Genomic DNA, 24,393 nt, shown 5'->3' with positions numbered 1-24,393 from the left:
CTGGGAGAGTGGGACCACAGGCACTGGGGCTGTTATGGCAGACAGGCACAGACACAGCTCCCCATTACAGCAGCAAATGAACCCACATCTGCTGGCACTGAAAGCAGAAATCATTCTTTGAGCCTCTGTCCATGGCGGCCAGAGCCCATGGGGCAGAATTCCCTTTATTATCCCACAGACATTCCAGAGAGCTTTGGTGCACTGCACAGTGCCATCGCTACGGCCTTAGTGCTGCTGGTACACGGCAGCCACGGGCACTGTGCCGGCCCTGGTGCCTGCAGGTGCCAGGTCTGTGCGAGGCACACACCTTAACCCCCCTGCTATCTCGTCCCACTTAAGGGCAGTGCTGGCAGCAGTCTGAGCAGCCTTCCCCACAGCATTAGGCACAGGCCGTTCGGCTCTGGGGCAGCACCAGCATCACTCTGATGGAAGGGTCTGACCCGAGGAGTGCTCCTGTCCCCCTGCCCCAGCTCCCATCCCTTGTGCCTCAGGACTGGACGCTCTCTGGCATTAACACTTTCAGCTTTGCAGCATTAACTTTCAGAAAAGCTTTTATCCATTCCTGTGCTCAAACTGTACTGCAGAAGAGGTCTCTATGTGAACAAGTACCTGTTAACAACGAGCAAGTTACCTGATCGGTACAGAGCTCTGGTAACGCAGGGTTTCGCATGACAACAGCGCTATAAATCTCATGCTTTTTCTCTGACGGAGGCGGATTTCGTTGTCAAATCTTTTTTGTTTTTTCCTTTTTTTTTGTTTCCTTTTCTGTTCGCAGCTTTAGCAGTCAACGTGTAAAGTTTGCGGCAGCCCCGAGCTCGGCGTGCCTGTATTTCAGCCCTCGGAGCAGGGTCCTCCCCAGAAGCCGACGCCAGCACCGAGCGACCCAACCGAGCCCCCGCCATCCTCCCTCCCGCACACCGACCCCTTTCAGCAGCTATTCGTCCGTGTCCGCTGTCAGACACCGCTCCACGCGAACCCGTCCCCCCCTCCCGGCCCCGGCCCCGCGTCCCCCGGGCCGCCGCGGAGCGCTCCGACCGCCGGCGCGGTGCCGCGGTGCCGCCCGTTGCGGTGCCGCTCCGCTCCCCGCGCTGCGGCCGCCCCAGCCCGCTCCCCCAGCACTGCAGCACTAACAGCCCCCCCTTCCCCCCCCCGGCGCCCCGCACAGCCCCAACTCACAGGATCTCCAAGTCGCGCAGGGCGCGGAAAGCTCCATCCTCGATGCAGCTGATCTGGTTGTTGTCCAGCTGCCTGCGGAGAGGAAGGGAGAGGGTGAGGGAGGGCAGAGCCGCCCGGAGCGGGGCCGGGTGTCCCCGAGGCGGTGCGGGGCTCTGTGGCTGTGCCAGCGCAGCACGCTGCGCCGGAGCCTGGCAGGTCTCAGTAAATATTAATTGCGCCTTTTTTTTTTTTTTTTTTTTCTTTTTTTTTAAAGGCAGAAGGGAGTAATTTCATTACATTAGGGCATCCAATCCATTATGAGCTTTTACCGTCATGTCAGTGAAACAATTTCATTAAGCTAAAGGCCTGTAAATCATTGGAGGTCACCGGGCTGCCCTCCGTGACCTCCCACAATGCCTTTTCTTCTTTTACTGGAAGTTGGAGTCCTCTGTCCTGACAGTACTAAATCTCTCCGCTTTATCTGCCCGAGAGCTGTGAGAGCGAACAGGGAATACACCAGTTCCAAATTAGACTCAACTAATCTAATTTTATAGTCTTTTTATTATTCTAAGCACCAAATGTCTGTGGTGGTTCGATGCCTCCGCGCATTGTTACCGGTCCCATCTGGTAGCCCATTCTATTGAAAGATGTCTGAGCGAATGCAAAGCCTGCCTAACCGCATCAGGGAGCGCGGCCGCGACACGGAGCATCCGCGCATGGACACTCAGCACCACGCTGCTTCCTAATGTCTCATTTAATATCTGGAGTGCGGGCTTCTCCCATTTGTTTCCTTGCATGTGCACATGCATTACAATAGGTGGGGATGCAGCGGGTACATCTGCCTCTCTTGTTAGAAAATTACTGTTGTAAGTGGTAATCTAAAATTTAGCGCTTACATTTTCAGACATCTGATCTCTTGAATGTTACGCCTACAGAAATACACCTGTGTACCTACTCACGTGGAAGCATAATGCCTGCACCTCAGACAAAAGCTGGAGCACACTCTTGGCTCTGTTTGCTCCACCGACACTGAGTGACCCAGGTGTGTCCAGGTGAAGACCAAAGGGAAGTCGCCCTTGGTCTGGTCCCAATGAACATCGGGATTTTTATGATTTCAGTGCATGAAGTATCACACAAGGTCTGCTAAAAAGTATAGCAAGCATAAAGGCAGCTAAGGTTTCTCATCGCTCTCATATCTTTGGAGAACATGCTGAATTTGGCAAAACTTCCAGCAATATCTCCTATACCAACATACACCAGGATGTAAAATCATCCAGAAAGGATTCTGTAGCATGACAGTTCATGCATTTTTTAAATATATATTTATGTAATTACATACATATTTATTTATGTTCTCTCTGCCTCTCGCACCACCCCACCAAGGTGACAACAGCTATGTGCATCCGACTGCTGAGATAACCAAGTGGCTGCTGAGTGACTTCTTCCAAGATCGCTGTTTAATTGAGTGGGTCGTTAGCATTTTTTTGCTCAGATGGAAAGAATGGTGGATTTCAGGAGGAATAAACTTAGGATGAGTTAAATATAACTCTGGTTGCATGACTAAGTACTTTACACTTCAGTTGGCTTTATTAAGCATACTTTATTAAGCATAAAGCTGGCACATGCTAGAAAGATGAAGAGAAAGCAGGAGCAATTTGAGAACCACCTCTCTCTTTCTTTCTACAAGAAGTATTATATATTGCCTATTTTTATTTGAGTTACACTGTAATATTGATTTTTCTGCCAGATACACTAAAACAAGCAAATAAACCCAGCATGCTAGTCACAGGGCCTTCTATTAAAAAGCTTCATACGCTGTGCATTGCTTTCCTAAAAAATGCTCCTCTCATAGATTGATTTTTGTTGAAAAAGCACAATAACCTTAATCACCTTTCAATAGGTCCAGTCACACTAATGCTAACAATGAAGTTTAGCCTATGTAAATAATCCACAGGACTACTGTAAGGGAAACCTCTAGATACAGCAGAATACCTGAACGTAGCAGGATGCTCAGTAAATTAGGAAAATACTCATTATAGATGTCACTTGATACTCAATGCAGCCTGGTTCTTCTACACCATGAATTAAATCTATGTCTCTGGGAGGCACCCACGTGTGTAATGCTCCCTGTGAGCAGCAGGGCTCCTGACTCCTGACGCCCACTACGACCAAGCACTCAGTTCTGTGCTTAACTTCAAGCATGAGAATTTCTTCCCAGAAGGAAAGGATTAAAGATATTAGTTGTCTTGAAATTAAGCATGTCTCTGTTTAAGACCCTTTATCTCCTAATGCATTTGTCTGTTCGTAAAAGTAGAAATTCAGTTTCTTTGCATGCACATAGCAGCCTGTGAGAGGCTGAGCAGAGACTGCAGATTTTAGAGTTCAGAATCTGAACAATGGCTTCCTACCAAGACAACATGTTAGTTCAAAGTTTGGGAAAAACCTCACGTACAGCCCTACAGAAAGCCAAAGCTGGGTGTTCAGCATATCCTTGTATATCCATGAAGGCAGAATAAAATGCACATGACATGGGCCAGCAGCCAGACTGCATACTCAAGCTGGGTTTGCTGTGCTCTTCAATGCCCAGAGCAGAGTGTTCAACATCCACTGAGAAGAACGATGATATGCAGAGAATGTAGAAATTCAACTTCAGAAAAATGTAAAATTCAGCTTTCAAGAGCAGCTGGACATGCATTTCCTTGAGGCATGTGCAACACCACTCCTGTTTCCTCATTGCTGCCTTCTGCATGGGCACTCACCCCTCCCAAGCACCACATTACAGAGACTGGGTCAGCTCTCTGGTCTCATAGACATTGAAAAAATGGTCTCAGCCAGCAGAAGCATTTATTCAGATTTAAACATTACTTCCATTTGTCAGAGCTCTTACTCTCTATAGAATAATTTTGTCTCTTCAGTATTTGTCATGTATGCAGTGGTGTAATGTGGTGGCCAAAAAGAGAAGCCAGATGAAACTAGCTCAGATTTTAGTCACCATTTTTCATTGGACAAGGTTAAGTTCTGTACCTTTGCTCACTTCCTGCCTTTTGCAGGAATCCAGCTCTCATCTCAAGCTTTATCTATAACTACCAAGTCATTCAACTACCTCTAAAGGAAACACCTGTTCTCATGTTCAAAAAGTGTTAGAAGAGTGCGTGCAATGAATGAACACAAAGACGGAGCTGTGAGAGACAGCCAGACAGCACGGCTGGGACGGCTTGGTAGGAAGCCATTGTTAGAGCTGCAAGGCAGGGGATGAACGAGAAAACACGGCCAAACTTTGTGCTTCCAAGGTTTTGCTGGGTTAGATGGATCTGTAACATTTTTCTGGGTGAAGTCACGTGTCTGGGTGCCCGTGCTGAACCTCTCACACATGAAGCCCAGTGCTGGGATCCTGGCAGGCCAGCACACACACACAGCTCCCCAACCTGAGCCCAGCAGGGGCAAATGGGCAGCAGACAGTGCAACAGCTACAAAGAACAACGCTAGGAAACCCCAGAGAGTGGAGCAAACACATAGGAAGGAAAACATTTAGAGGGCACGTGGGGTTTACATGACATGTGACGTAAATGCTTGCAAATAATGCTGGAATGTATAAAATGGTCTAGAGAAAAAGGGTCCTTTCATCTGGTAGAGATACCATAATAATGCCATGTGTATCCAGCTTCATGACTACAAAGCTCATCTCTGTATCTATTAAAAATTATGATAACCACATGACTAAATTACATGCAATAAATCATTATCTATGCTTAAAATTCATATTCCAGAGGAGAAAAAAGAAAAAGGCTTAAAGCTAAAAATGAGACATCACCTCTCCATGAAATGGAAAGTAACGTTGCACCCATTTCTTTCACAAGATGCTCTGTGGTTTAGGTAAGCCTCTGCTCTAACTGATAAAATACCATTTCCCTGTGTAACACTCTGGCTTAGCCATTTAGATTTGAATGTTATCTCTCATATTGAAGAGTTACATTTCAAATAACATTTGGAAGGAACAGGGTTTTACAATACTGATATTATTTTTGCCAATTGAAACAATCCTTTAAATAGGAACATTTAGAATTTTTGCTCCCAACAGTAAGAGCATTTAGTTTTCCAATGCCTTTGAGAGAGAAAAGTCAACAATGAAGATACAGTAATTTTTATCATGGTACTGAATTTAAAAAACAACAACAAACAATCCAAACGGCAATAAAATATTAAAGATTTGAATTAATGCAGTAAAAACATCCCCAACTGAAATTATCTCATCTTTTACTAACATTGAAAGTCAGTTAATGCTTAAAAATCATAGAATCATAGCATCAGTACGGCTGGAAAAGACCTGTAAGATCATCCAGTCCAACCATCCACCTATCACCAACATTTCCCACTAGAAGTCCACACAGATGTGTACCTAGCAGCTGTTACTCACGTAACACCAGGTAACCAACCTAACATGGTGTTTTTTCAGCAGTTTGCCATACTCTGATACCTGCAGACATCCTTCAAGTACCAAACACTAAACATCCCAACAGTGAGAGGTGAGATCAGTGTTTTGTACTTCATTTCAGCGTGGGTTACTTTTTGTTGGCTGGTTAGTTGTTTTCTTTCTGATGCACTGCAGAGATCAAGCGCTCATCTTGTTTTTAATTACATCGTGACAGTAATTTAATTAATATAACTTCTTTGTATGTTTTCTCCAGAATCTAGTTAACTTTTAAATAAAAGCCCACTTTAACCAGCAGTGTGATGAATACCTTTCAGATGCTTTTGTTTATCATATTTGAGATGTTTACCATACAAAGAAGTGCTGTAGACTACTTGTGTATTTCAGAAAGTTCTTTGTCACAGATGGGAGATTACGACTGTTCTACATACCTGCTGTTCTAGATCTGAGCTTCAGCATTTCCCAGTTAGTAAAATACTATATTGCGCATTTATCCAGGAGTATCCATGTTAAACATACCACCCTGCAAACATATTTAAAACGGATGACTTTTCAATAGCCACTTCAGCAGAATGTAAATCCACTGCAACATACAGAATTGTAGTTGGAAAAGAATTGGATTTTGTTAATTAAGTCTCCAATGGAGCCTCAGTTTGGACAGCATTTTCCCCTCAGTTTTTCCATTTCTTTTCTAATAAAAACTGCCCAGTCTATGCAAACACTGTAGAAGTTGTACCCTAGCTATATATAGTTATACTACCTAATTGGTAGTATTCAATAAACGGTAAGAATTAGAAGGGTGCTCTATGACGTTTAGTGCCCAGTATTCAAGGCATTCCTTACATGAATACCTGAGAATGCCAAAAATTGAAACAAGTGACCTGATAAACGTAGGTAAAATTTCTCCCATACCAAACTAAAGGACTGCTCCTTCAGCTGATAATGAAGCACTACAAATGGTAACAGATGCTACTCTGAACTAATATTGAATTTGAATTAAATTGGCATAAAGTTATTTGAAAGCCACTTCTAGTGCATTTTTCATTTATAATTTGTACTCTTCACTGAAGCATTACTAGAATAATTTTATAAAAGCTTACTTGCATTAGAAAAATAAAAGAATTGCTACATTAAGTTCAATGTTAACATAATTCTCAAGTGGAGTAAATTGGTGGTGCAGAACACTGAGGACAGAGCTGCAATGCTCTGGTTGTGCCAACTGCTCTGGCTGAAGCACTGCACAGGCACAAGCCATGTGCATGGCAGCATCGGGCACAGGAACGGCTCTGGGCGTCAGCCCTCCCACACACCTTGTGGGGCTGTTGTGTTGTGGGGCTGGTCAAGGAGGGAGGAAGGGCTGATGGGAGGAAGAACTGCTTATGAATATTTGCTCTGCAGGCTGTGCAGAAGAACAGGTATTTGCTCTAAGTTAATTATGTCAGTTCACAATTCAAAATGTTGCTGTCCAAAACCAGTATTAGCTTAACGCAAACCCAGGTGACGAATGAACAGGTAGAGCCCTGCCTCTTCCCACCAGGATAAGTGCACACAAACCAAGGTTTCCTTTCAGTATTGGGGGCTTTAGAACAATTTTTTTCTATTAAAAAACCCCTCCCTCTGGTTGCTCATGCAACAAATGGTGCATACCCAGCACACAAATGGCTGTCTCCATAGCAATTGGGGCAGGTTCCGTGTTTCCCTAGTTACTCCTGACTGATAACCATCTGTTGTTCTGCTCTGCCACAGCCCCAAAGGGGAGAAGGGGAAGAAATGAGGAAGATAAAATGGGTGTTAGAGAATATGAAAGTTATTTACTGCAGTAAATAAGGTTTGCAGTTACTTACATCTTTTTTTATTCTTGCTTTCAGTTGACAAGTATGGAGTACCACACACAAAGAAAAGCTGTAACTCCAAAATGTTACCGATCATTCACCGTACAATTGTATTAGGAATATTAAAAGGAAACCACCTCATTAGAATGTTATTATGAAACTGTGGAAAATCTGGAACTAAAGCACTTAACGGAGAAAAAAATACCTAGAGAAATTTAATTTCAGTAATTAGTAGAAATGTATAATGTAAGAGCGTGGGGCAGAGGAGGTGAGGAGGTCAGCACCCCGACTGCTGTGCCTGGAGCAGGGTCCCTCTGCAGCTGCCTCAGCCCGCAGCATGGCCAGGAGCTCCCTCACCTCCTGGGGCCGTCACTGCTGAACCATGGGCCCCTCCTCCATCCGTGTGCCCAAGGGGGATGCAGGCCGCCCACATCCTTCTCGAGGATGGCAGCACCCTGGGGCAGGCCTGATGAGCAGGCCTGAGGCATGCTGAGACAGGGATTATACACGGGATCAGTGTTTGCGTAGGGCCACGGACATCATGGCACTGCTATGGATCTAGTGGTGCGTTAGTCTGCTCGTTTTGCAGGAGCACAAACAAGCCTCCACAGGCTGCTGTTACAGCACATAGATACAGCAGCACGCCACTGTGCTGGGTTCTATTTTCTTTGAAACAGACTCTATGCGTGTTCCATATAGCAACAAATCCATTACAGAACCAAAACTTTTAAAAATGAAAGACATGGGATGCTTCAATCCTCAATATAATATCAGCTGTCAGACAGACAAAGCTGTCTGGGGCTGTTTCTCCAGCAGGCCAGAGAACTGCAGGAACTCTGGAGAGCAGAGCAGCAAGGCGGGCTCTGGCTCCATGGGCTCTTCCCCATGGCACAAGGGATGCTCTGGGCACAGGGATGCACCGAGGGCTCCTGGCTGCACACCTCCATCCCAGTGCAGGGAGGGGTGCCCATGTAAGTGGGATGCAGCAAAGCGAGGTGTTATAACAAGGTGCTTTCTGAAAATCATGTCGAATCTGCTGTTTGCTTGTTTACACATCCTTGTTATCAATAATTTACTAAATGCAGTTTTGAGAGGAAAACTAGGGCTCTCGTGCCTTTAAGAGGCTTAGATGTTTTTAGCAAACATGAAAATTACATGATGAGATAGCGGCTGTGGCAGAGAGCAAATGCAATAGACCTTAGCAATTAGGAGAAGGTAAACTCACTCAAGGCCCAGACACCAGAAGCACCTCTTATATGTGGTTAGGAAAATGACAGAGCACAAAGGAATCTTGACATTTGATCTCCAGACATCTGTCCCCTCTAATAACACATATTACATTAGATTAATTCTATCACCTTCAGTCATACAACATCTTGAGATGTCTTCTAGATCTTACGACAAAAATCAGCAATAAGTAATGTCAGAACAGGGAGATGTGAGTAGAGACACAACAGTGTCGACCTTGTTCCATGGTTGGAAAATTAGCGCAAAGCAGCAGAAATTCTTGTGATTTGATAGCTTAATTTTAAATGTGAAATGAGTATAAAGACCTAGAGGATGAATATCCAAACAGGGAAATGTTGTTGCGTTTATGAACTGTGGAATCTCAGCATAACACACCAACAAATTTGTCAATCAGATCTTTTATAGCAAATCCTCTGGACTGCTGTTACAGAACATTTTGGTAAGAGATATTGGTTGATCCCAGTGCCTTCAAAGACAAAAAGTAGCCAGCTGATTCCAGAGAGGGAAGAACAAATGTGAGCATCTAGGTGCCCCATCTTGAGTTTTGGGTGTTTTATTATTTATTACTGTATTCTGTCATGATTGAACTCAATATCTCAACATGCAAGAAGTACTAGAGTAATAACTAACCCACAACCACTTGATCACAGTTTACCAACACCACATATTTCAAGATGCTGCATCAGTTTTAAATGACTCAGGTAGGGCCTTCCAGTCCTGATCCTGCATTGCACAGACTCCCAAGCTTCCTTTGGGGCTACAAAAGGCAGGCTGTTTTATCTTTGTGAGGGCTTTGATTTTGGGATAAGCTGCACTTCAGGTGATGAGGATATGGGGGTGCTCTGCTTCCATTTTTGTTTGTTTTTAAGCTTTCTATGCCTCCATCAGACACAGTCGTTGCTCACACTGATCAGGCAACAGCAACTCTGTCTTTGAGGCATGAAAATTATTCTAGGCTGTAGGCCACTAAAAATACTCAAAGAAAAGTAAGAGCTTTTGATTACATTAAGACAGGGAACCACCTGGCTTAGCTGCAGCGTTCTTTTGCTCGCTGCCCACTTGTCTGGGCATTAGCAAAGTCAGAGGTTATGGGTTTTAATTGCAAGTGCTCCTAAATGGCTGAGGTCCAAAGGGAGCTCCACATTCTCACTCCTCACTCTGATTACACCGTACTCTGTGATTCTCAGGCCTGCTGAAATAGAGGAAGAAGACCCATGTGCATATGCAACTCTGCTCTTAGGTCCGTTGCTTTCTTACTGGTATAAAACAGCAATGGGTCAACTATAAAAATATTTGAGATTTGTTGTGTAGCAGTTGCTTCACTGCACACACAACTTCCTGATCCTCTGGCTTTAAGTGTCTTCCTTCCTAACTGTTAGTTCTTAGTGATGTACTTTACAAGTCAGACTCATAGCTGACTTGCAATCAATGCTAAATCAGCATATGGGCAAGTTTAGGTGAGATGGCGCTAAACGTAGTAAACACATTAGAATTTATCCTGAAGCTTCTGAGCTTTAAAGGCATTTACATCAACTTCATGCTCTCTACTCAAGGCAATGAGTGCTCAGTGAAATTACCACTGGAATTCATATTCAGGTCTGTTACCCTGGGCATGCTGATAAAGGTGCAAGCAAGCACTGAACTTGCTCCTTTGCTGTTGTTAGAAAGTGAGCATTGTCTGCAAACACAACAATACAAAAAAGCCGGCACTCCTGAGCCAGAGATGTTCTGTCTCCAAAAAGCAGTGACTGAGGAAGAGGCTCCAGGACCTGGAGAGGCTGTGCTCCTCCTTACCCACAAGATAGCAGAGGAGTGCAGGAGGCTCTTTTGTCACACAGACCCCAAAACATTAAGATTTTTTTTTCTGTGAAGGGGGTAAGCTATGAGCAACTGAAGGACGAAGAACATTTGACTGGAGGCTGCTCTGGGCTGTAACACTGTACACATTCAGCTGTAACTGCTGGACTGTGCTCTCCAAGCTCAAAAGCTCTTATTTCAGATATGTGTGTTGCCATGTCCTGTCTGCTTCACAGTGAGGTCCACAGGGGAGGAGACCTCATTTCTGTCTGCATCCAGAGCCTGACCAGGCCCACCTGACTCATAATCAGCAGTGCTGGAGTCCACTCACAAAAATGCAACATTCATTGGGCAGTGACTTATGAATCTAAAGATCTATCCATCTTTTTCCAGTACCGATCCAGGCTGAGATTAATCATCTCATGACACATGTAAAGAAGGTGTCACACAAAGTATGCCTTGGTGAGGTGTGCCCTCCGCTGCTACCCACTGCTTGGCCCAAATTCATCAAATCTGGAACATCTGTGCAACACCATCCCAGCAGCACAACAAACAAAAGCCTGGTTAACGGGGCATGTGCAGAACAATAAAAGTTAAGAAAAGCAACCAGTTTCTAGACAGAAAGAATGTTAAAGAAAAGCCAATCAAAAGGAAACCTGGAAAAGATGTTAAGAAAAGAAAGCAAATAAATGACCTGATATATTAAATGGAACCCAAAAATAATGTTGCTCTTACTCATCTTGGGACCCAGCAATCACATCAATTTTGAAATACTTAGCAAAGTGCTATGGAAATACACCGCAAACTGTATTATAGTTGACACAAAAAGCCATTTTGTTTTATCGTTTCCAAGCCAGCCAAATTTATGTCATCTGAGAAATGTGTATCACCCAGGGTAAGGACAACAATCCATCCTGCAGATTTATGTTTACAAGCACTTTAATAAATGTTCCTATTTGAACATCCATACAAACCATAAGCATCCAGTATGTTTGGAGCACTACGTTCAGTTTTTGTTAGCAGATCTTTAACTTCCACAGTAATGTTTAACCAAAGCAGTGTGGCACTACTATACATCCTGCAGGAGCAGGGCACAGAGCATATGTGACAAGCCTTCCACATATTCACTAGGGAGTGTTTCTTTCCTCCTGCAAGAAACCATAGGACTATTTATTTAATTCACTAAAGCAAATGGTATTCATCTATTTTTGGCATTTATGTGATCGCTGTAGTACTGGAGAGCCTCACTCTTTAATACATTTATTCATTCTCCCTGCAGAAGCACAGCTGTCAGCAGCACAATGAGGTTTTATAAAATTTCAGGAACTGAGTGCACCGCTTCCACTTCCACTTACCTACATCATTTCTAAATTAAAATGTGCTTCCCCAGCCTCAGGACATGTAAAATACCAACCCAAAGGAGAGAAAGGGGTAAGTTTCTATCAGAACTGCTGAATGTCACTTATTGCAATGGACAATTATTGATAATGTTACTATTGTTGCATACCAAACTGATAAATATATAGGTAAAAATGTGTCTAACAGCACTGACTTTTTACTGAATTGCAGTGCTTGAAAGTAAAAATACCCTCAAAAACCCTACTGATACCTGATATCATCCTGCACACTTGGTTCTTGGATAGAATGGAAAAGTAGCCAGGTAAAGAAGCCTTGCTCCTAGATTTCCTGCTGGATCCCTGTTAGCCAGGATAAATGAACTGCTGGGCAACAAATAGCTTAACCCTGGATCTAAAACTCCACAGTTTAGAAATCTGGTACGAAGGGACACCCACAGTCTGCAATACAACACATGCTGCCAAAATGAGACAACAGGTCACCTCCAGAGGGCTTAATTCCACCTTGCAGGACGCTCTGGTAAGTTGACTTTAAAGTCAGCATTTGACTATGAATGCACGAGCAGAAATGTGAAAGCTATTCAATTAAAACCAGCAAAGTCAGAATAATAAAATAACCATCCTTCATTCAAATTTTAAAAGGTGATGGTTTATCATTGAAAAGATAGTCAGCACATCAAACTCATTTTTACAGCTTTTTAAAAATTTCCCTAGAAGTTACAGACTTTAGCCTTTTTGTCTGAACATAGGCTAGTTGTTGTGTGCTTCTTTTAAAGAAAAATATTTCATTTTAAAAAGTAATCACATCAACCTCCAGGTCACATTAGACATTGTGATTTCTTAAAAATAAATGGCTGCATGTCTAAGCTGTTCACTCGCATTTACTTGGTAGCCTCTGAATAATGATTCTACAAAGCCAGCAAAACTGAAGTCATGAACAGAGACCTAAAAGTAAACTTGATCCATTCAAACTTTGAAACATTTGTGCTGAGTGGCATGGTTTGTGTTGTTTTTTTTTCGTCCTGATTGTAATCCATAAATCTGTTCATAGCAGACAGCTTCTTCCTCTGCCAGGACTGCAGCAACAAGGAGGAAATCTTGTGCAAGACAGCTTTCACTCTTAAGTAAGATCAGACAGCAGTTTGGGATGAAATGAGCATACCATTGCCTTAACTGACCCCTTAAAGAAATCTCAAACATCTAATTCACTTTGAAAAGTGAAAGCACTTACACGAAACAGAGAAGACCAAGCTTTCTCCCTCACAATCAAAGCAACACATCTTCTATAAGTAGGTAAAGAGGGTACCTGCACAACCCTGGCTCCACTGCACCTCTCCCATCCTTCTCAGTCACTCCTGAGTGCTGCACACCCACTTGTGACAGCCTGCTGCAGGCCCCTCAGTAACCCCTAGTGACGCCCACCAGCTGCTGCACGAGGACTGGAAGAGTCACGGCTCCCAGCAGCCTGCAGCACAACGCTGAGAGCTAAAAGCAAGCAGCATCCCTCCCCCCCAATATACCCCACCACCAAAACTGCTCAGCCAAATGCGAGCCCTGGGTTTCAGGGAACCAACCGAAGCAACCCACAAAACCTTGCAGCAGCCACCTTCCAGCCAAGCCTGGCTTTAAAGGCAGGACGGAACACAGCTGATGCTGCACAGGAGCTGAGCTGAAGTATATAAATAAAATGCAAAGGAAAGCAAAGCTAAAACTTGTGTATGGGGCTACGAAGGGGCCACAAAAGTAGAAAGAACTCAACCTCTTTCTAATACTGCCTCTCATGGCTGAAGGATCCTTTTACTACCACGCGTCACATGAAACTGTTTTTAATATGCACAAAAAATGGCAGGGTTGGCTGCACTGAGAAGTGGACTGGGCTTGGGAATGCTGCAGGAATGCCGCAGGACTGAGCACAAACCCTCTGCATGTACAGCCCTCATGCACCACTCCAGAGCTCTACGGGAGCATGTTAAGTTATCTGTTTAAATGAGAGTTAATTTATGGCTTCTTTTTCTAGTGAAAAGAATCATTTTGTATTCTGGTCTGATTGTATCGTGGCTGCCTTATAAGCACCTTTTGACAGACAGGATATTGAGATGGAATTATACAGTGAAATAATCCCGATCACTGTTGAATGTCTCATGTTCCTTCCAAAGGAGGTCTGAGATCCTCACTTCCTCTGGTAAAACAAAAGAAAGGAAGAACTCCAGGTGTGAAACTAATGAACAAGAGCTGTGTGCACATTACCTCAGAGTTACAGCTCTGCTGTTGGAAACCAATTGAAAAAATAACTCCAAAGAGTACGGAGAACTGGAGTGGAGTTTACTTCCATATGAAGACAGAATTCTCTCATTTGTTCCTCTGACATTTATGGAACTAGCAAAGGATAAACAAAAGCAAAATTAGATCCCACGGGCTTTTGTTAGGAAAAAATAGTAGAGGAGAATGGCATTCTGTGGCAAAAATCAGCTGTGCAAATGGGACCATCATCTCAGGGCCGTTCCCAGTGCTGCTAGCCTACTTTTTTCCATCTGATCTTAAATAAAATAATTTTTATTGTTACCTACCTCAGAGGTGTTTCATTGAGGCTAATATCAGATCTAAACCTAGACAATCAAAATTACATTATTTCTATTAACCTCCAAACCCATTTGAGTGTCTGAGGATTCCTTCTATGCTTCGTTCAAGCTAGATCCCTATTTTACATTGGACATATTGAAAACACTGCAGATCCCAAGCACAAAAGCTTTTTAAAAAATTAAATAAAAGAAGAATCCTCCACTGGATCTCCACAATATCCATGCATGAGCAACCTGATCTAGCGTAGGGGTCCTTGTTCACTGCAGGGCATTGGACTGGATGACCTTTAAAGGACTCTTCCAACTCAAACGATTCTATGATTCAATGTGATTTACACAATCTCAGCTGCACACACCCACGTATCAATACCTGCTGTATAAACACAGTAAACATATGTTCACCCACCCCCCCCCCAAAAAAAAAAAAAATTAAAAGTCTGTAAAATAAAATTATGCCGTTACAGTTGAAGTTTTGTTTTCCTCCAAAAACGTTTTCCTTTCAAGGCACAACAATCTCAGACTGAACTGAACTGCAGATGCCTTTGTTTTCCTAAGGCCCCTTTATCTCATGGATCCACCCAAGTGCACTACGTGAACGGTGAAGCCGTGTACCAGACTAAACAAGAAGCATAAGCATTCCCTTCTGCACTTCCTATAAGGCAAGAAATTGCACAGGCACTGCTGTTGTTTGCAGCCCTAGCCTGCTTGCACACAGGGGCTGCAGTGGGGGAAGCTGTGACTGCAGCACAGCAGCAGCCATGCTGGGGTAGAGGGAGCATGCATCTCATTCCATGGCCAAGGAGGAGCAGGGCCTCTATTTCCCTGATCAATTACTGGAATTAATTTTTGAACCTAAGTCAAAGCCTCCTGGGGAAAACAAGAATTCATCGACTAGTTTGCATCAGGTTTTCATCACTGAAATTTACACAATTTAAAATAACATCTGTATTATCCAGAAAAGTAATGCGGGAGCTTTAAGAATTAAGGGAGTTTTATTCACCCGGAAAGGTACAATAAATCCGTGAGTACTTTTGCCTGTTTACAAGATGAAAAATCAAAACTTAATCCCAACGAAATGGTAAAACAGCTTCAGAGCAGGGACACCTGCAGCATCTCTGTCTCAAAACCCAAACCACTGCCTCTCCCACCAACTGCAAGCAGCAGCCCGGTGCTCCTTGTCCTGCACAGGAGGGCTCCTGCAGCAGCAGCCCTGCCCTCCCTGCATCAAAACCTGTGCTGGGTGGAGAGGGGAAGAAGACTCAGATTATGGCTTCACCTTCCGTCTGACTGGAAGGGTCAAGCGGAGAATGCAAACTTTATTCTGGTGGTGGATGGTATTCAGAGCCCCCATTTATTCATGGGTGCTGCCCTGCAATGCTGTTGCTGTGCTGCTTTGGCTTAGAGACGACACGCTCTGACCCCGCTGTGCCCAGCACTGCACTAGAATAACTCAACACAAAAGGTTTGCATTAAATGTAATGAAGCAGATGACAAAATCAATAAAGCTGGAGTGGTGCGGCTATCATAAAAATGATGTAAATTCAGAGTTCACAGTGGTTATGAAGCTATTTAGGATTATAATTAAAACCAGCACTTTTTTTTTTTTTTTTTTTCAGAATAAAAGCTCCTTTGACAATCATAGATGAATGCTACAGGAAATTTTCAACAAATGCATTCAGAATTAAGAAATGGCACAAAGACAGCATAAATTACCCAAAGATAAACTGTAGGTGTAGGCTAGCCTAAACAAGTACAAAATAAAGAAAATTTGATTTTCATCCTTTTTCAACTGATGTCACAAGTCATTTTAATCAAGTTTTATATCAAAAGGACAGTAAGAATACCACATAGCCCGCTTTTAAATCGTGGTATTTTCTGGAGTTAATTTCTGTCAAAGAGACTTCTACAAGAGCATTAAAACAAAAAAGGGCCAAATCTGCTATCCATTATTCTCCATCAGAAAGCAGCACTGCAGCACGGGTGCTGCGTCAAAAATGTATCTATGCTTATTAGGATGAAGAACAACAAGTCCAGAAAACGGCGCGCAGTGCTCAGCAAAGTGTGCTTCGTCCCTGCAAGCATCCACAGCCACATCGGCTTTTGGTGGCTGACCCCAGCCCTGATCACAGACCTCACTTTGGCTCAGGGCTGAGCCTGAGCTCCTCATACAGCAGCAAGGAGCTCGATCCCACTGCTGGGCCGTGGGCACAGCTTTGCTGGTGGCTGCCACATGGAGCCCTGCTGCTGCTGAGCCACCTGCAGCACTGCGAGACCAACCGCTGCAGGACAAGGCAATGCAGTACAGAACGCAAAGCATCGGAATGACCAGAACTGAATCTGAAGTAGATTCTGCTCCGCTTAGGTCTGTATGGTACGCTTGTCTGTCCTGTGGGCAGCATTAGGATTTTACCATATGAAGAAGGAAAGGCGCAGCCTTCAGATGATGTTTAAAACACATTTCTCAAAAATAAAAAATAAGATTACTATTTATGCTTGTCTGAAGCTGATAAGGAATAATTAAACATCTGCGCTTTGCCTAAAATTGATGTCTGTTACAGTGAAAATGCTGCACACAAAAATCGAGTGAATCAAAATGACATGCAGCTGTATTGGAGGTGTTCAGCTCTGATTATCATCAAAATATTCATTTTTGAAAAATATTAAATATCATCATGTTAAATGCCATCAATTAAATGCCATTTCCTAGGCTGTGATGTACCATAGGCTTATGTACTTCTATTTTATTGGTAGAGCACACTTAGGAGGTATTTCAGCTTTTATTTATCTGGCATTTTACTAAGGGGAAGCAACCTTTAGAGTGTGGAAATTTGTTTCTTGGGAGCGACGCTTTGGCTTTCAGGAGTTGTTGGTGACAGATCCCTCATGGCTGCTCAAATCACGACTGCGGGCATCCACAGAACAAAGACACCTGAACTGCAATGGCACAGCAGAACAGAGTCGACAGCCAGCCCACCTAATGCAGGTGTTTTCATTTACAAAACATCACTGGTGTGTTTTCCAATCTGTGAAATCAATCTCAAGTGAGGTACAAATGGTAGTTTAGCGCATTCAACAGATTTCAGATCATTCTGTGCTCGTGAGCCCACCTGGTGTTTTATTTATTAGCTAGAGACATGGGAAAGGGATTACATAACCTAAAATGTGTTTTAAAAATGCAAGCTTGGTCTGATCACACTACCAAACGCAACATACGTTTAAATACTTCATGAAATGGATCTGGAGTTTTCCAGTGTTGATCAGGAGTGTTGCAGAGCTTGCAGCTTATTGCTCTGCAGACATTTCTGCCATTGCGCCTTTGTGCACTTGGGACCATCTCAAATTCTTCAGGAGCAGGGAAAGCACAGCATTCCCCTGGGCAGCCCTGCTCTCAGGAGTGTCCTGCAGTGCGGGACTGGCCCCTGCAGCTCAACACATGGAGAGATGACCAAGCACTGCTGCAGAGCCTGCACAGAAATGGTCTCTCACAAGTGAAATAACACACCAGGTCCAAGACTACTGCCAAACCAGCACCTCTTTGTACCAGCGAACAGTGCAAAAACCCCACAAAACTTCTCCCCAGGAGGCGATTCTGAAGAATGATGAGCCCTTATGGTGTGAAAAGAGATGCTAGCAAATGTGCCAAGATTGTAACGGCACTTGGAAAAAATAATACTGCTTGGCCATCGCAATAATCTGGTAGAAAGCACAGCTATTTAGAAGGCACTCTTCAGAAGCAGCTTTGATGTCTCTGATGTAAATGGGACAGGGCAGGCAGTACAGCAGCTTCAGCTGGGGACTGACACAGCAGTGCACTTCCTCCCTCCATCTCCTGCCTGCCGCAAGTCAGGCTGCACAGCATTCAGATTCTCTTCACTTTTTGCCTCCAAGTTTTACTATAACGTAGGACAAGAGAACTTATTTAGAAAGATCAGGGTAGGTAGATTTTAAAGGTTAGTGATTCAGAATGGAATAAGCTGGAAGAGAGGAAAGCCCTGTGTGTCAAGCTGCCCTCAGGCAGTACAGCGAGCAGCGGCTCCCCAAGCAAAACCGTGCTAGCAGCCGGGGTCAGTCCCTGCAAAGACAGGCACAGCCCTGGGGACACAAGGCCTGCCTGAGGATGGCCCTGTGCATGGGACTGAGCAGAGATAAACATCGTGAGCACAAAGCATCCCGACTCAGAATCTCTGCTTGGTTGGTTTTGCATATCTCACCTTAAGTGCATGCTGCATTGTGGAGCGAACATGCGCGTGCATTTCAATCAATCATATCTTTTAAATGAGATAATTGTGAAATATATGCATTTTGCATTCATTATAAGGGGTAGAACAGATGGCAAAGGCTCAATCTAATCTATTCATAAAATTAACTTACGCTGTAGGTGATGTTTTTCCATAGAAAGTGGAAAGTTGGTAACGTGTTATTTTAATGTTATAATAATATTGCATCACAATGGAACTTCTAGGAAAGCGAAGGCGATGGCCGCAGCAATACCACCTGAATTCATTACAGTCACTATCACAATGAATACCAATTACAGGAGATAGAAAGGAGGACATTGCTGGAATACATTGAGCACAGTGTGAATTTCCAAATAAGGAGGACGAAAATTGTTTACAAATTATTCTGGTTAAGGTAATGCGATCTTTTCACTCTCTATAGAGTGCAAGGGGCCTGACTCTGACAAGTACTTCCAAATTGCTGATGGTGCTTCAATACCTCTGAACTGTTATGCCAGCTCTGAAAACACTCAAAAATACCCACTGAGATCAAAGCAACCTGAAATTTGTTCCAAAAGAGAGTTTTATCCTTCGAGAAAAAATATTTATGTATAGGTTTTAAAAATATCCTGTGCCTCCTTCACATCATCAGGCACATCATCAGGTACCAACGCCTGCTGCTAAGCCCGTCCAACGACACATAAGCAATCCAACATCAATAGTTGATTCTCCTCCTGCCATTCACTGCTTTGACTGAGGTTAAGCACAGACTGCAGTAGAACTCACTGCAGATTTTACACCAAACAAGTGGGAAATATTGCCAACTTTTTATCTCCCTCTTTTAATTCTGCTTTATTGCAAACAGCAACAGTAAAACTGAGACTCTACACAAATGTCTTGAAAGCAGAGCCAGAAATTTTGGAGGGCTCAGGACAATGGCTTCCTTTGGGAACCCAGTCCAAAGCAGGCTAAGTTTCTAGTGTCACATTTCATTGATATATCTTGTGTATTTACATACAGCAAGTAATTCACCATCACTTTCTTTCTACTAGGGAAATGGCTACACACATCAATCATCATTTCCTTAGGCTTATTCATTATTTTAACTAATTTGACAGGTATATTTAATTATTTCTATCGTATAGCTGACTAGCGAATATGAGAAATATGATCTGCAGTGCGGGGTTGCAGTAGAACATTTTTGGTTTGTGTAAGTGAATGCAAAATACCTCTCAACATAAAGAGCAAATTCAGCTTTTTCCAAAACCTGAATGTGCAATCTAGATGTTTAATTTCTGTAAAAGTCACATGGATCAATGGTAATAGCAGGTGCAGGCAGAATTGAGGGCATCTTCCAAGAAAAGCCATTTAGCAATAGTCACAATAGTATTTTACAGTACTCATATGGCTCCAATTTTTATGTTGCATAGGTAATGTAAGTACTTGGAAAATAAATAGACGTACAGAGATGGTCAATGCTACATATGTGCTGACATATATCTGCGTATTTTAGAAATACTGAATGCTGAATTTTGTCCTCAAATGGAACCTTTAGGGCTATGAAGCAGATTATCCACAATTTCTCAAGCAATCCCAGGGTAGAAGGAAAGCAGCTCCCAGGCCCAGTAACATGAACTATTATGCAATGTACAACTGTGAAATAGTTAGACACATGCAAGAAGCCCATATTAACATGATAGATGAACCTGTCAGCTTGTGCTTTTCTGCATCCCACTGCTACAAAATTCTGCCTTTTAGTAAAAGCCTAAAAAAGGAAAAAGACAAAAGAGGGGAATTCTATTGAATCAAGAACAAGAAATGACAGCAGCTCCTCCTCAAAGAAGTGCGTGACTCAGTTGGTGGGTGAGGGTGGCCCCAGCTCCCCTGCACTCAGCTGCAGGCATTCTCCCCTACAGCAAATGTGTACACTGGCTTTCCTTTCAGGAATGCAGACAGTCTTGCTTGCAGGGAGATGCTGACATGCAGAAGGGCACCTTACACAGCACAGTTTGAGCTGCCCTACCTGGCCTGCAGCAGCTCCCTGATGCGGCGCATGGGGGGCTGCACAGACACAGCCACTGACTGCAAGTAAGCACACTCTGTCTGTCCAGGATATCCCTCTGCACTCTCCCTGTTTACAGAAGTGGCTTTTCCTTTAGCCTGAAAGGTGCAGGATGGGAATGGGTGGCACAGGAGCAAAGGCTTTGGAAAGCACGCAGTGAGTCTGCTGCTGCTTCAGATTCAGACAGTTCTCTTCTTGAGGGGAAATCTATTGATTTTCCCTACTGCAGTGCTGCAAACAGAGGAAAAACTTCTGTCAGCAGATAACAAAAGGGCAGCAACTTGTTAGGATCTGCTAAATCTGCCCTGCACATTTCTTACAGGGCAGTACCAAGTCCCAGTATCACCATTTCTCCAGGAATCATGTGCTTTGTGACCCCACACAGCTCACAGCCCAACAAGAGCACAGAGCAGGGAGAAGCAGGAGCACGCGGCCTGTAGGTACTGGCAACACCTGGCAACACAGGCACTGCTGCTGGGAACCTCTGTCTGAGCCACCTCCTCTTCCTATTGCGGGAATGCAAGAATGCCTCAGCAGAGAAATGCTCGTCTGGATGCCAAGATATGATACATGCAGAAACTCAGGCAGTGGCTTCATATATTTTTGTGACGGAAGGCTGCAGCTGATAGTGCTGCGTTAGCCCAAAGCTCAACAAGACCCAGATCCACATGCTTTAATTCTAGAAATAAGTGTGCTTACTCAGGGCTAGAGTCCTGCAAGAAACATTTCCTGCTCTCTAGGTAATAGCTAACAGAAATTGAACACAGGTGTGCTCTGCAGCCTGGCCCTCTCCTGCCCTTGCTCCTTCAGTTCTTTATCAGAGCAGTGAGCACATCGATGCATCGATTCTACAGTACTTTCAAAGTGTCAATTCACTCCAAATTCCCATATAAATGGACTGTTTGTAATGGACATTGTGTGTTCCTGAGACTTGCTAAACGCCACATAATTGCTTCTATGTTTTAATTAGAAAAAGACTTGCTAACTTATTCTTGCTGTGTGCAGATTCTTCCTTGGCATTTCATAGTTAAACAGCAGAAAATACTTCATATGAAAATAGTTCACACAACTAAACATGGCCCTCTTGGGAATTTTAACATCACTTCACCAGGAGCTGCTTTGTCTTGTGCAAAACACTGCCCTCTGTGACACGAGAAAGCTCTTCTTTAGCGTAGACCTTAGTAAGACTACTTCTGGGCTCTCTATACTGCTAAGAGAATGAGATGAAAACCTTTTACCATTTAAAATGAAATGCATGGTGAAAAATATCCTGACACACTGCCTTCTCCAACATTTCATTTTATATTTCCTATCATCTTAGATTTTATTTTTTAATGGCCAAACCGTATTGTACTGTACCAGTCCTGCAGCGCTGCTGCTAGAGGAACCTTGCCATCTCACTTTCATTCTCCAGCATATGCAGCAGCATTTATTTGGCATTTGTTCAGTCAGTGTTTTTACACCAATATGCTCCAGGTGGAAACACCTGCCGTCTGTGCTGCCTGTTGCAATGGCCACGCTGAGACAGGGCAGCTCTTGCTGGGCTTGCAGATAGCACTCACCCTAATTTACAGGGAGCCCCTGCACTGTGTATTTCAGAGCCAATATCCAAAGGGACTTCGTGCCCTGCCTCAGGCTCCCATAACAACTTCTCTGCAACTGTCTGTGAGTGGAAACTTTCCAAACTGCTCTTAAAAACAGTCTTAATTGGGATACTTTAATAGTCCATCAATTGCTGTGTTCTCACTGCAGTATCTACAGAGGTATTGTTTCTGTATAATGTTGGCACTTTTTTATTTTCAAAGAATCTGGAAGAACTTGAGACCACGTTAAATATTAAGCCATGAAAACAGAGACAATTCAGAGCCAATCTTTTCCTACATGAGTTTTAAAGATTGATTGGAAAGGGCAGTGTGAAAGAATATGAGACTGACTGCTTCTCATGTCTAAGTCTCCAAGATCCCTCAAAAACATGCCTCAAAGGCTGAAGGAACTCTGAGACAGAGCAATAAATCTGCAAAGTGATAACCAGAGAAAACAGCCAAGCCTGCTGCTATCACATCAGAGCATCTGTGTCAGAGAGGCTCCCGGTGCAGGTGCTGGAGCAGCTGAGTGGCACTGAGGGACAGAGGCCTGCTCTCTCCCACCAGGTGCTCAAGCAGTCACGCTCATTGGTACGATCATTCCTGCAGCTCCAAAGGGAGCATTCTGGCTGCCAAACTGAGATGGAGAATGGGAATTGGCACGCTGAACCTTTCTGCTTACAGCTTTAAATATTAACTTGGTTCAGCTTGCATCACAGCCTCACAGTTACTGCTGCAGAAACGGTAACGCGTTTCCAGGAGTGAGTTGGCTCAAGATTTTGTCACATTCTTCTCAGCTACTCATAGGCGACTGGTATATGGCTGGAAGCAACAGTCATCTAGTGAACCATCCTGGACACAACATTCATATGTTAATCATCGAGAAAAGTGAGTACAGATCTTAGTGAAGCTGTGGAGAAGTCTGCTTCTCATTGTAACAAACAGGACTGGGTATCCGATGAGCAGATCCATTCATTAGAGCACTGGGCTCTGCTGAGCTGGAGGTTGAACAAAATGACCTCCAGAAGCAGCTCCCAACCATGATAACATCTGTACTCCTGAAAGATGGAAAGTGTGACTACAAGAAAGCAAGTCTGATTCCGTGTCTTTTACAGCAAAATAATAGATACTGCCTAACGTGACAATCACAATTTTTATTAAAGCTTTAGATCCTGACATTTATAGAGTGCCTCTAAGTACTGCAGCCAGCCATCCCTTGATATCAGTTCGTGGAAAGGTGAGACCCTGATTCCTTCTGTGCTGAGGCTGGGTGTGTAAATCAAAGAACACCTGTGATTTTTCTGACATCTCACCAGAGAGGAGTAAATCAACTCTGAATGTGAACTTTGCTATTTTAAATGAAGCTAGAGAACTAACAGTGAATTATGGTTGGGAAAGCTAGACTTTCCGAAACAAAACACTATCTATTGTTCCTTTACACAGAGTAAGTAAAGTTCATGCTAACGTAAGTGCCATGCTTCTGTCTAAAATCCACACGCTTCTTCCCCCTATAAACAATATTTTCCAGTGTTTTCTCTCCTCTTTCACTGTACTTTAAAAACCAGATCCATTCACGTAGGTCCTCTGATGCTCACTCACTGAGGAGGAACACTAAAGCCAAGGCTTAGATGAATTTAGCCTACTTCTTATGATATGATTTCTCTTGACGAGTTTCAGGAAAAAAGCCACTCTGCCTGGGTAGCTAAACTCCCTTCTGCACAGAGACAAGTAACAAACACTGAAGAATCATAAGCCTGACAACCCAATACCTGCAGAAACAGCTGTTAGTTACATGACGTAAAAATCCTCACACTCTCCTTGTGCCAACCAACATACGTTAGGAACCTTGCACAGAGCTCAGAGGGAGCTGGAGTGTCTCACAACATTGCTCCTGTGCCTATTTTTTCCAGTCTGGGGGAGGTAAGGTGCAGCTTTTCTTTTGTAATACAGTCTCCTTTCCACTATCCCCATGATGTGATATAATCATTACCGGCTGAAGTGCCAGAACTGCACTTTGCCCTTGGATGCAGATGTGATGCTCTGATTCACATCCACTGCCCTTAATGGTTTCTGTGCTGCCCAAAGAAAAAAAAATCATCTAGGCATTTAAGAGGTTAATTGGGCAAAGAAGTAAGT

General features: G+C 43.6%; 1 protein-coding gene across 1 annotated transcript in view; it reads right to left on the bottom strand.

The window, feature by feature from the left end:
- The window catches only part of SLIT3 (slit guidance ligand 3), a gene marked incomplete at both ends in the record, with an annotated part of 466,941 nt that overhangs the window by 192,117 nt on the left and 250,431 nt on the right, over positions 1–24,393 (bottom strand). Inside the window, one exon of the mRNA XM_079542234.1 lies at positions 1,177–1,248. Coding sequence (XP_079398360.1) covers positions 1,177–1,248 — 72 coding nt within the window. The remainder of the gene's footprint in view (positions 1–1,176; positions 1,249–24,393) is intronic.

This window comes from Tetrao urogallus (genome assembly GCF_951394365.1).
Source record: "Tetrao urogallus genome assembly, chromosome: 14".
Taxonomy (NCBI): domain Eukaryota; kingdom Metazoa; phylum Chordata; class Aves; order Galliformes; family Phasianidae; genus Tetrao; species Tetrao urogallus.
The sequence above is the reverse complement of the archived record's forward strand: the minus strand, read 5'-3'. Positions and strand labels throughout refer to the sequence as shown.